The 13,037-nt window shown below is 32.8% G+C and overlaps 1 protein-coding gene and 1 long non-coding RNA gene across 3 annotated transcripts; one reads left to right on the top strand and one right to left on the bottom strand.

The window, feature by feature from the left end:
* The first annotated feature begins 44 nt into the window (after window positions 1-44).
* On the top strand, window positions 45-4,932 carry LOC124532765 (apoptosis-inducing factor 3). Of its 2 annotated transcripts, none has more exons than XM_047107826.1 (4): window positions 45-132; window positions 310-384; window positions 883-1,217; window positions 3,535-4,930. In XM_047107826.1, exons 1-4 carry the CDS (start codon window positions 75-77, stop codon window positions 4,831-4,833), a joined length of 1,767 nt encoding a protein of 588 aa, XP_046963782.1. In that variant the 5' UTR covers window positions 45-74; the 3' UTR covers window positions 4,834-4,930. The 2 variants fall into 2 exon arrangements, with proteins under 2 accessions (XP_046963782.1, XP_046963783.1); XM_047107827.1 differs by having other exon boundaries at window positions 96-233; window positions 3,535-4,932.
* Window positions 4,933-12,049: 7,117 nt separating this feature from the next.
* Window positions 12,050-12,682, bottom strand: LOC124532912. The gene is made up of 2 exons (XR_006966674.1): window positions 12,453-12,682; window positions 12,050-12,278 (listed from the first exon to the last, which is right to left on the bottom strand). It is a non-coding gene; the product is annotated as an uncharacterized LOC124532912 (long non-coding RNA).
* Between the last annotated feature and the right edge of the window lie 355 nt (window positions 12,683-13,037).

Raw genomic sequence — 13,037 nt, forward strand, 5'->3', positions numbered from 1 at the left:
GCAAATAATAAATGTCAGTATATTCATTTATTTATTTTTTTGATACTCGCAACACCTGTTAACTTCATATAAATATGTTTTTATTCAACAGCTGTCGCATTGTGAATAAGGTCGTAAAGAGAATTGCTCAAGGTGATCCTTTCTCTTTTTTAAATAAATTACTTATAAGTCCCTGCATTATTTTTATTAAGTAAAACATTCTAAACTAAATCTAAATTATTATTCAAAATAAGGTTATAATTTTTAATGCGTAAGAAATATTTTTTATAATTAATATATTTCTAAAACTTAATAAATTACCTGCAACAGGCACAAAAATGGGAAGTTCATACTCCAGGTCCTATTCACCTAACAGTGGGCAGCCAAAAAATAATTCAGAAAGCCGTAAGTAATAATATTTTATAAGTTTTTATTAACTAAATACCTACCTTATTAGTCAAACTTAATATGCGTGCATTTTAATTTCTCAAAGGCTGCACTTAGCTTAGCACTGCGCTTAGATTTGAAGGCAGTTGCGATTTGAAATTGTTGATAAATATTTATAAATAATCGACAGTAAACATAGTCAGTACAGTGTCTGAAAGATATTTACCGAAAATTTTATATTTTCTATAAAATTCTAGAAGAATTTTATAGAAAATATAAAATTTTCGGCACCTAACTCCTCCTATGAGATATTAAAACCACCCATGTAATAATAAGTGCATAGGTGCTTTGTTTTTCATTAAAATAAAATTATATTTACTCCAAATAAACTTAAACAAATGCATATATTATATTCACAGACTATAATAATATGTTCAGTCAACAACCAGACTTAAAAATACTAAGTTAAAAGTATTAACATAAAATGTTCCAAATTTTATATTATTTTTGTTTTAGGTGGTACAATTTCCTCTACAGAGTCAAGTAGTCAGTATGTCGAATCAGTTGTGTGCAAGGTTAATGATCTCAATGAAAATGAGATGAAAGTGTTCGACATAGGAGAGGAAGGAAAAGTATTGCTTGTGAAACAGAAAGGGGAGTTTAGCGCTGTGGGCACAAAGTGCACCCATTATGGGGCACCCTTAGTTTCTGGAGCTCTTGGGGATGGTCGAGTGAGATGTCCCTGGCATGGAGCATGCTTTAACTTAAAAACAGGAGACATAGAAGATTTTCCTGGTTTTGATTCCCTACCATGCTATCAAGTTACAGTATCTCAAAAGGGAGAGGTCAAGGTAAGTTCAAGTGAAGCTTTTTACTTTTTTACCTGACCCTAAATAATTATTACTTTTGTGATAGATTACAAATTAATTATCATAATAATGATTATTTAAGTTGCAATATTTATTAACACCTACATATCTTATCTTAATTAGTCTGATATTTTGTCTCAAATAAAATATCAAAAAAAAATGTGATTCCATCTAAATTTTGCAAATACTTAAGTACAAATATATAATTCACCTTACATTCTTGAATTTCTGCTTTAAATTACAATATATATGCGAGATTTATAGATATAGATATATTTGTGATTATGTTAACATAATTAACCATATCTCATAAATTATACAACATTGATATGTTTTATATGTTATAGATCGAGAAATGATTATAATATATCAAATATACCTATTTACTTTATGGCCTACAGTTTACGCCTACAATTTCGTCTATATGGCTAAACTATAGCGTCAACAATTTACGTTATATTTGTATGTTTGTTTATAGTGTATAGCTTAATTATCGTTTGTTTAGTTTTAATTTTTTAGTGAACTCCTTTACTACAATGAAAATAAAATACTCTTTAGTATTACATATTAAAGTACGCAAAAAATTTGTTTAAATGATATATATTGTCTTGAATATAAAAGTATTATGTGAAGTGAAGAATCACGTCCATCGTTACAATATACAGAATAAGTCCGAAAATAAACACATCAATTTATTTTTGAAATATCATTCATGAGATTTTATTTCAGTTAAACAGGTAAATACGAATGTTTATTTACCTTTCAAAACGGATGTGCCTATAAACAAACGTGTTAAAAAAATTACGTCATCGACCTTGTTTATAATTTCATATTATAATATTAGTTTCATAATATGTACCTATAGGTTTTCCTTGAACGAGTTATTTGATAGTAATAATTGTATATGGAATAGCAAACTCGTTAATACCGTATATGATAACTTTTTTTTATGTACCGTCTGAACCGACATGGTTAAAACTACATGCCCACCACGGCTATCGTGTGTAAAAAAGTGGAAGGATTGCGACCATAATAATTCAGATTTGTCTTGGGAGTTGTAGTAAATCGATCTATTCTCATTTCAAAAAGTAGCACCAGCTTATATTGTCTGTGTTGCTGTCTCTCTGAAGGACGTTGTGTTCATTTTTTTATGCAACTGTATTCTTAATAAGTCGACCGAATTTAATAGACTGTGTAAAACAGCCGACCTTCAAGTTACTTAAAAAAAAAGGTGCGACACATTATCTTATGCAAGAATGTTATCGTACTTAACTATAACAAATTTTTGATAAATGCATGACATCATATTAGTTAGTTCTTATGTATTGTTTCGTGAATAATTTTCTTCGCAAGTCTGACCTACTTGCCAAGTACGACAAAAAATTTTACTCATGCTATTATCGTATAAACGATGATGTCATAAACTTAGATCATAGAATAATGTACAACTATTTTCCTCAGACCAAAGATTATTATAGACGAAGCGTGTCGAACAATAAACTAGAGATCTAGGTTACTAAGTTAAAACAGGTATTCATTTGCAAATCCGGTGAGAAGTGACGGTCAAATACTCGCAAGACTTATTAATAAAGATTTTATTCTGTATTTGACTCATGGCATTGTTTGCTATTAGTCACCTATTTATTAATTTATGGCTATTAATCACCATAAATTCGACCGTGTTCCTTTCCTTAACAATACGAATTTAGATTCCATTGAAATATTTTAATTCCAATAAAATTAAATCGCATTTTTATCCACAGGTGATTAAAATCACACATGATATTGTGATAAGAATCTCGTAATAAAATATTATCATACATATAATTCAACCTATTCTTCCGTAAAATAATTTTCCTTAAAATAATGTAAATCCTGAAACTTCTTTTACCCGTCTGTACAATATTTATTTATAATATAATATAATCAATAACTACTATAAAACGTTTTAGGAAATCAGACATTGATGATTGACAATGAAAATATTGGTATATAAAATTATCTCCCTCTCATTGCTAACGAGATAATTATATATTTAACTCTAAAAGATTAAAATTTATAGAAAAAATATAAACGCTTTAAACATATTGTTATTTATTATATCTTCATTGCAAGATAAAATGAATAATTAGTATGTTTCTCGCCTTTTTCAAATTTGGAATGACTTAAAGCTGTTTTCGTCCAGAATTATTCGTACGGCTATAAAATATACAAAATTGATATATATTTGATAATTTTATTATTTTAATAAATAATAATGTTAATTATTTTTTTAATATTATCACATTTTAAATTTCAGGTAAGAGCAAAAATCAGTGATTTGAAGTCAAACAAGCGTATACGAGATATGGGAATGGTATCGCCGTGTAACGAATCGTCTGTAGTGATCGTAGGCGGCGGGCCGTCTGGAGCTACTTGTGCTGAGACCCTGCGGAGTGAGGGATTCAAAGGTCGTATTACTCTCGTCGCCAAAGAAAATTACCTCCCATACGACAGAATTAAAGTGTCAAAGATCGGCACAGCAACGGACATAGAGAAACTTCAAGCTAGGTCACAAGAGTATTACCAAAATGCTAACATCGAAGTTCTCAAAGGCGTAGAAGCAACGAAGGTTAACACAGAAAATAATACTGTTGAATTAAGCAACGGCTCGAAACTCCCCTTTAGTTCTTTGTATCTCGCTACCGGATGCAAACCGCGTGTTCCCGATATCCCTGGTATAAATCTGAAAAATATCTACACTGTAAGAAACTTCGAAGATTCTGTTAATATACTAAAAACATTGGGTTCGGAGAAAGACAAAGAAGTTGTTGTTTTAGGTTTAAGCTTTATTGGGTTAGAGTCGGCTTCTTCGTGCGTATCAAAAGCTAAATCTATGACGGTCGTCGGAAAGGATACTTTCCCACTTGGCCAAATATTTGGTAAAGAGATAGGTCAGAGTCTACTCAAGCTATTTGAAGATAACGGTGTGAAATTTTATTTTGAAACCACAATAACAAAATGCAACGGCGATAACGGTATCATAAAATCAGTCGAACTGGCTAATGGTCAAACACTTCCTGCTGATATGCTAATTTTGGGCGTGGGAAGTACTTTTTATACCGACTTCCTAAAAGATAGCAACATCGCACTAGAATCAAATGGTTCCGTCAATGTAAATGATAAATTAGAAACAAACATTAAAAATATATATGCAGGAGGTGATATAGCTTATGCACCAGTATTCGCTCTCGAAAATAAACAAATGGCTATCGGACACGTCGGCTTGGCACAATACCACGGTCTGGTTGCTGCTAAAAACATTTTGAAAAAGGAGACACCTTTGAGAACAGTACCCTATTTCTGGACTATGCTGTTTGGAAAGTCGATTCGTTACGCGGGCTGTGGAAAGTCATCTGACTTCCAAATAGAGGGTGATGTTGCGGCGCTTAAATTTGTAATATTCTTCTTCAATGAATCGGGCAAAGTTATATCGGTCGCGTCGTGCATGAGGGATCCGGTCGTTTCGCAGTTTGCCGAACTTCTGTATCAGGGTAAGTCGCTATACAAAAACGATTTAAAGGGCGATCCATTTGCATGGACAAAGAGTATTAATTAAAAACAAATAATACATTGATGTACAAAAGTCAGTATTATTTATTCATTATTATAGTATTTAGTTTTAAAAATATATTTGCTTTTTTTCTATATAATATATAAGTTAAATTTGCATATATTCAATGCTTTAAAAAATATGAATATTTATAGTTGCAGATTTATGTGTATATTTTGAGTAAATAAACACTTAAGTGTTTTATTGTAATAATTTATGTTGATAAATATACTATTATATGTATGTAATCCCGTTTCGATATAGTCTATGGATTATATCGATGTAAAATATCTGATAATATATGTGGTAAATAGAATTTGATAATGAACCAGTTTTCATCGTATTTCCTTGATCCATATATCAAGGACATTACAAAAGAATTTGTGTAACACATTACTATACGTTCACTGTGCGCCATCCGGTATACTTCATAATTGTTGAAAATAGCTAACAGTTTATGTAAAATATTACTTGAAACTATTTCAAGTTAAACTATGAAAGAGGTAATAAATAGATCTTACAAATGTCAATGGCATTAACTGAATCAAGGGCATAAAAAATAAGTTTCATTGACAAGAACCTATGTAAGGTCTTTTTCAATGTAACTTTGGTCGGTATTATACGGACAGAGAGTACAATCAAAACGGTAAAGATACGGCATTAATAATATTAAACCGCGCACAAATTATAATATTTTTAACGCAAGCCGCGTTTTATCAAGAACTTTTACAAACAACTTACAATCGAATAGAGATTTGCGTGATTTTCCTTCGCGTATTAATCTAGACTTAGAACTATCAGAAGAGTTTTATATATATATCGGCAACTTTTAAGTAATTTCTTTTTGTTTTTAATATATGCAACAACTATTTTTTATAAACTAAACTACTTCATTCTAAACAAACACGTTATGAAGTGAAATTGTTTTTATTTTATGAGAATAAGAAAGCGGATTTTTACCGGTGTCAGATTTTTGAATCGATTCAGAATCGTTTCGGTTGTGTAGATCGTAACCATTTAGATTCGACTAGGTTGGTTTTTGAAATCAGTTTTCCAGTCGTGAGAAATCGATACGAAACTATTCGTGTGAGTCGTTTGAATTCATATTTTAAAGTTTTTTATAATATGTATATCGGTTTCATGTCTAGCGATAATTGCCATAGCACAAGTCGATGACGAAGCGCTAAATATTTCAAGATACGTAAGTTTTTCACACCTGATCCGCCCATTGTACACAAATGAATCGACGTTATATTTATAAATATTACGAAAGTTATTTAATAATAGAAGTTTCACAATCAATCGAACAGTTAATTACAGAAAGTATGTATCAGATAATAAAGTCTCCAAGCTTATATACTTATCTTTGATACTAAATGCCAAAAAGTTAAATCGATCACCTCAAAATCTCACTTGACAGCATTTTAATAATAATGTGCATTTTGTTTTTTTATATGAATGAGTAAGTTTGTAAACAAAATATTGAATAAAAGGCTTGTAAAACATGTTCGTAATTAAATGGTCTATAATTAAGCAACAGGGTTTTTGTCATTTGTCTAGATAAAACGTTGACTCACTACAAAATAAACAAAAAATTTGAAATGTGCTATACGTTCTTTGTATTGTTTTAAAATTTGTATTGTATCACGTAATGGAATCGCACTATGGGAAAATCTCGTATGTTTCGTCTCGAAACCTTGTATCCTAGTTATTTCAAAACTAAATGATCTGTAATTTTGCACACATATATTATGTTCGTGAAAGTATAAGGCTTAATGGAAAAAATAATAATTTTGAAAATTATATTTATTAATTTATTTCAAAATTAAAAAAAATACATGCATTTATAAGAAAAAATACAAAATAATGCACAAAATTCAACAAGCTCCTACAGATTTTCGTTGACAGCAAGAAGGGACTTGGCTTCATCGAAAAGTTCTTTCGATATTGTTTCTGAGGTATTTTTCAAACTTGATATATATGGATCAGAAGTGTACAATTAGGTATGGAACACGTCTGTATTGGTAGCCGCTCTTGAACACTTTCTAGAGTGATGATGTGTAAACTTTTTGTAATTTTTGTCGCGGGATTCTTGAGCGTCTTCGGACAATTGTCCGATAGGTAACAAAGCATAGTTCTCAATGATTTTTTCTCCGTGAATAAGTATTTCATGTACGAAGGTAGGCATATAATACTGATTATAAATATAATTATTCTATTTATTCTATTTACGTACAGTTGGGCGGTACTCCATTCCACCAAGCCATTCCAGATTACATCGTTTGTAGTATAATGTACATTCGTTTTATAAGTTCTACGTCAACACCTGTAATGTCTGGAGTAATTCTGAAAAATACTCCGAGCTGTGTTTCCGTAATTACTATTTCCAGTACCTTGTCGAGGTTTATCAATGTGCAGTTCCATTTCCTCGCTAAACCGCTTTTGTACCAGGTTTTTCTTTTCGTCTTTGTTTTTTTTAATTTTCTGGTGTAGTGCCAGACCACTTTTGGAAAGACAAGTTATAGGAAATGTGTAAAATCATCTCCATACTTCTAATCCAAGCGTGTAGTGTTGACAGTCCATATTGAAATAAACTTTTATTCTCATCTCGTGTCCTAACTGCCTCTAGGTTATTCATTTGCCGAGGAGTAGCACCACAAATTGTACAAGAAGCGCTTGAAGGAGTTTCATTAAAATTTTTTGCTACTTTACCATCAATCATGGTTTAAAATAGGTTATGAGTAATTTTAATTACTTCACCATTCTTATTTATCACGGAAGGAGACAGGTTTTTAATTTGATTATTGATATCAGCCACAACAGACGCGGTTTTTTCAGGAGTTTCTTTGGCAAAGTCTATCACTATAGGTTTGCAATATCTTACGGATGATTTCATCATTTTTCTAAATAACAATATTACTTGTCTCTTCTATGAGTTTAATGGGTACAAGTGAAGCAATAAAAAGATTCGCATCTGATATGAAATCGCTTTCTTCGGACAAAACTTGCTTGTATTCACTTTGCCCTGATGACTCTTATTTTTTTTTCTCTCGCTGGAAAAACTCTTTAAGCGCTCCCCCACGTGATGCAAAGTGAGTGGGGCGCGGAACTCCCCAGTTTCCTGGATGCTGAGTGCGCCAAGGTCCACTGGGTTTACCTACTAAAAAACCAGCGGTACCCTCTCCGTCTTTCGGTGGGCGCCACGGGATCGCTTACGCATGCTACCGTGACGCCCTGACGGTCGGCCCGCCTATGCGGGCCTCCAACACCTAGGGGGGATTCTCGAGGTACTCAGACCTCCCTGGTCCCTGCGGCGCCTATTGGAGAGGGGAGAAGGTGCGCATAGCGCCTTTTCCTCCTCCCCGGTCGTCTACGGCGAAGCGGGTCTGCAGTGGAATCCTCTTCCCGCTCCCGCTCCGCGGCTTCCTTCTGCGACATCACGTTTTCGCAGAAGGAGCGCATCTCCGACCAACAAGTCTCGCTATCGAGCATTTCGTTGACGATGCTCGACAGCGAGAGGTCTCCGCCTATAGACGCCGCCAAGGAGTTCCTCTGGGGCCCCCCCGCGGCACACTCACTCAGGGTGTGGTGCGCCGCAAAGTGGCGCGAAAGCTTGTTTTGCGTCTCAAAAATCTGTAACTTTGTTATCGATTTATATAAATGGCTGAAATTTGGTATGTAGTTTCCTTAATATATATTATTTCAAATGAAGAAACATTTGTTCTAAATTTTTTATTAAAAAACATTTAAAAAATAATACAAAAGTAATGACTACACTTTTTCATACATAAACAAAGTTTACTAATTTTTTTTTTTACATATAAATATAGTTTTATGATATTAAACTAATTTATCGTATTCTTCATATATTTGTACAATCGATAATAAATTATAGTAAGTAACAAGGGTCTAATAAATTTACTACATAAAATAGAAAAAAACATGTCTTCAAACAAACAAACAAGCTTCGTCTAACAGTTCCTTGGATATATTGATTGTTGGTTTTCTGATACTTGATATATATGGATCTGATGTAAACAGAAGACCACGAAACACGTCTTCATTCGTCGCGGATCTTGAGCACTTTCTAGCGTGATATAATAGTATATTTTTGTAATCTTTATTACGAGATTCTTGGGCATCCTCAAATAAATTACCAATAGGCAGAACAGCGAAATGTTTAATTATACTTTCTCCATCTATTAAAATCTTATGTACTGAAGAAGGCATATTATACCACATATAATTTCTTACGTACAATTGTGCAGTAGCGCATAAACTATACTAATATTCGCCAATTTTTTCGTCTTCAGGGTTTTTCAGTTATAAATTTAAGTAACTTTTTCTTATTATTTTTTTACGCAGTTCGTATCATATTAACAATTGTGGCCTCCTCCGTCTCACCTATAGACCGTAACTCCTGAGCATATGCATTGAGCACACAATCCAATCCGTACTCTTGTATTAATTCCATTGTTTTTTCGTTTCTTGGTTTTTCTGAGGAAATCGTATGGTTTCGATGGTCTGCCACCTGCACTGCTTCCTGACGTATTAGGTATAACTGTGACTCGACACTCCAGTGGAACACGAAATTCACCATTTAACCAGTCGACGCTCTTACTTTCAAAGCATTCTCTTTTCCGTGATGCATTTCTCCAGCGTTCGTTACATTTAGACATCAAGTTTCTTTGAATGTAGGAGACCACAGTAGCCATATCCTCTGGTGACAAATTGAAGTTTTCTTGCAAGTAGTCTTCTATATTATTCCCATTTAATCTTCTTGTGTAAACTAATGTATAAAGATCGTAATACAACAAATATCTCAATATAGGAAAACGGGTAAGTCTCGTTAAAAAAAAGTAACCCGAAAATTATAACATCTTAAACTATATTGGTTAATTTAATTTTTTTTTTTAGTATAGTGTGTTTCCCATAGTGGACCGGTGACTCTTCTGAATGATCATAGGAACTATTTATTCTTCCTAAGTTGTACATTGGATGTACATTTAAGATTTTAAAACGTGGCTTTTTGTTTATCATATCAAATTAGTAAGATTTCTAAATTATGTGCTTATGATTGTTTGTTTTATTTTGTATACCCACACAATTATAAGTTTTATCTAGACAAATAAATAATGAAAATAAATCTTTTTTTTTGTTTGAATCCATTGATGTTTTTTAAAAATTAATACTGTTATTTATCCTTTGTAAGGTCTAACGATTTTATAGCGCACCTTATTGTGATATGTTATCAAGGTGTGTTTAGGCTTAATAAAGTTACATTAGATATATTTATTTAATAAGAATTAATTGTGATGTTCTTGTATTGTAATTAAAATATATGTATAATATTATAAATTTGTTTCTTTAAACGCCCATCAAACCTTACTTGCATAGTATTACGTTATTTTATTCAAGATAATCTATGGAATTAGATATGTTCAAAATTAATCGAATTACGCTCCAAATTTGGTGTAATCATTGAAATATTAGACAGAAAGTACGTATATAGTTACACTCTCAATGAACGCACGTGCACGTTTAGACTGTTTGCCGCATAATAACAACCAACCAATAATAAAGTGTAAGTGCAATTTTCAAGGCATTGGCGTCTCTATACAACTGAAATACAAAGAATTACTCGTATCCACCCAGAGGTTGGATCGTAGGGCCCCCTTTGAGTATTGCCTCAACCATTCAGACAGTCAACCTATTTCCTATTCCAATCGAAGGAATGGATATAATGCATGCTACTGTGACGTGACTGCCACTACTTCTGCCTACTTTGAGCAACAAATAAAAAGAAAAAAGTAGTAGTAGTATTTACATCCTTTGGAAAATTGGTTAAATTTGGTCTTAATTGGTTAAACGCCATGCAAAGTTACAAAAATACAGGCAAAAACATTTAATTTTGGTTTTGATATATCTAAAATAGCTATATAAAGAGGCAGTATCTTTGAAATAACAGACGTACATTCCAATTTATTTGTATAGATACCACACTATTTCACTCTTTATATGTAGTCCACATTGGTAATGCGTCAATTGACTGCCTCGCTGGTCTTATATATCCGACCTGCAAGTCAAGCCGTTAAAAGTTATAGGTGTTTTCCGTGGAAAAATTCTTAGTGACACCCAGTGTACCTCGGAAACCAAGTAAAGTTGTTGATTCTGCTCATGAACTCGTCGATTGGGTCGGATTTGCTGTTACATTGCCTTTATGCCTGATTCCTTGTTGGCCCTGAAGCCGTCGGGGTTACGGTAGCATGCGTAAGTAATCCCGTGGTGCCCGCCGAAAGATGGAGAGGGTACCGCTGGTTTTTTAATGGGTAAACACGGTGGACCTGGGCGCACCCGGCGTCCAGGGAACCGGGGAGTCCCACATACCCCTTCCACGTTTCGTCGTAATTCGTATTTCCAGCGAAAAAAAAAGAAAGGCCATCGAGATAGGTAGTAGTTACTTGTTACGGTAGCATGCGCAAGCGATCCCGTGGCGCCCACCGAAAGACGGAGAGGGTACCGATGGTTTTTTAGTGGGTAAACCCGGTGGACCTGGGCGCACTAGGCGTTCAGGAAACCGGGGAGTCCCACACCCCCCCCCACTTTCCATCACGTGGGGGAAGCGCGTAAAGCGTTTTTCCAACGTAAAAAAAAAAAAAAAAAAAAGGTAGTAGTTACTTGTACATGTCATATATTCTACGGCCAAATAATACTTTGTATCATTATGTTTGTATAATTATATTGTTTGAAGGGCAAGGCAATTGAATTTCAGGCCCAAGGAACATATTAAAAATAACATAGGTCCCAAAGTTGGTGGGGCATTAGAGATGCAAGGAATAATGAAAATTTTTATGGGTGCCAACTTAAATTAATTAATAATGTAACTATTTGCCATCCCATGAAATAAACAAACATGAGAACTATAATTTTGTGACTTGTTGGCTGGCTGCCTCATATTTGATTGGGTGCTGTGACCTGTGACCGAAATCAGCCATATGCTATCATCAATGGTGCCTAATTCAAAGTTGTGTTTGTTTTTAATCTTTCGTGATTAAATAGGCTATTTAGTATTCAAATATTATCTTTGTTTAAAAAATAACATAATATGCCACAATAAGGCGTCTTTTGTTTGTCATCAATCAATCATGTACAGATTTAAGTAAGAATTTTTTTTAGTGAAGTTGTCTTAAAACTGTTTTAAAAATTTAAATGAAAGAAGCTCTTTGAACTCAGAATTTTATTTAACTTATTGTAAACTATTATTTTAATCTAACTAAGTAAAGATATTTTGCAGGTACATATTAATTCTCCCAGCTTTCTTTAACCCTAAGATGTTTAAATCTTTCATAAAGAGTTACATCTTCTTTGAAGATTCTTCTTGTCACATTTTCAAATGTTTTTTTCCTTTGTTCCTGTTTGCCTAAAGCTCTAGAGTGTCCATAACTTTCAGCCTGAAATGTTAACAAAAAATGCAATTACTTTTTACAGTATTTCACGGAGAACTAAACTAAGTAAAAATGGGCAAATTTTATTGATTTTTCGTGTTTTAATAAAATGATTACCGTTAATATAAATTACTTGTTCAAGTTCGATTATCAATGCTTTCATGTTGGGTAAAATCTTACCTCAGTCAGGTATGGATGACGTAAATAAAACATATTCTGCTCTTCAATTGCAAAGTTATTTTCTACAGCACGTAGATGTTTTGGCTCAACTCTTTTTACTAAACGGTCTTTTCCTCGAAAAATATGACCATTTGGTAAACGATTCCGACGGAATAAAATTTGAGTTAATTTCATTTTTACAAAACTTTTCCTCTCCAACTATTTCAAGTATTGTAGGTTATAAGACAAATCTGAAAATCCATTAAAAATGATGAATTTCATCCATCCATCCCCTATAAATTATAAAATCTTATACGTTTGAAATGCTTTGCTTATTATTTAATAATAGTATGCTTACAATTAGAACATACACCAGTGAAAATAACAAGTAAAGGTCGTGGTTATCCAGTATCCACAAACGTATGTCATTTGTCAATGTCAAATGTCAATAGTGAAATGACAATGAAATAGACTTAAATTCCATAGAATACATAACAACTAAATTTTAATATTATAATTTGTAATAATTAATTTGATTTCACAGTATGAGATGAGTGTTAGTGTATAATATGTTTTTATTTTAAAACATTGCTCAAACTTTCAGTT

This window comes from Vanessa cardui, chromosome 10 (assembly GCF_905220365.1).
Source record: "Vanessa cardui chromosome 10, ilVanCard2.1, whole genome shotgun sequence".
NCBI classification, from domain to species: domain Eukaryota; kingdom Metazoa; phylum Arthropoda; class Insecta; order Lepidoptera; family Nymphalidae; genus Vanessa; species Vanessa cardui.

Coding starts and splice junctions, on each gene's coding strand:
- LOC124532765 (XM_047107826.1), top strand. CDS start 75: ATGTTTTTATTCAACAGCTGTCGCATTGTGAATAAGGTCGTAAAGAGA. Junction 133..309: donor CGTAAAGAGAATTGCTCAAG/GTGATCCTTTCT, acceptor TACCTGCAACAG/GCACAAAAATGGGAAGTTCA. Junction 1,218..3,534: donor CTCAAAAGGGAGAGGTCAAG/GTAAGTTCAAGT, acceptor TTTAAATTTCAG/GTAAGAGCAAAAATCAGTGA.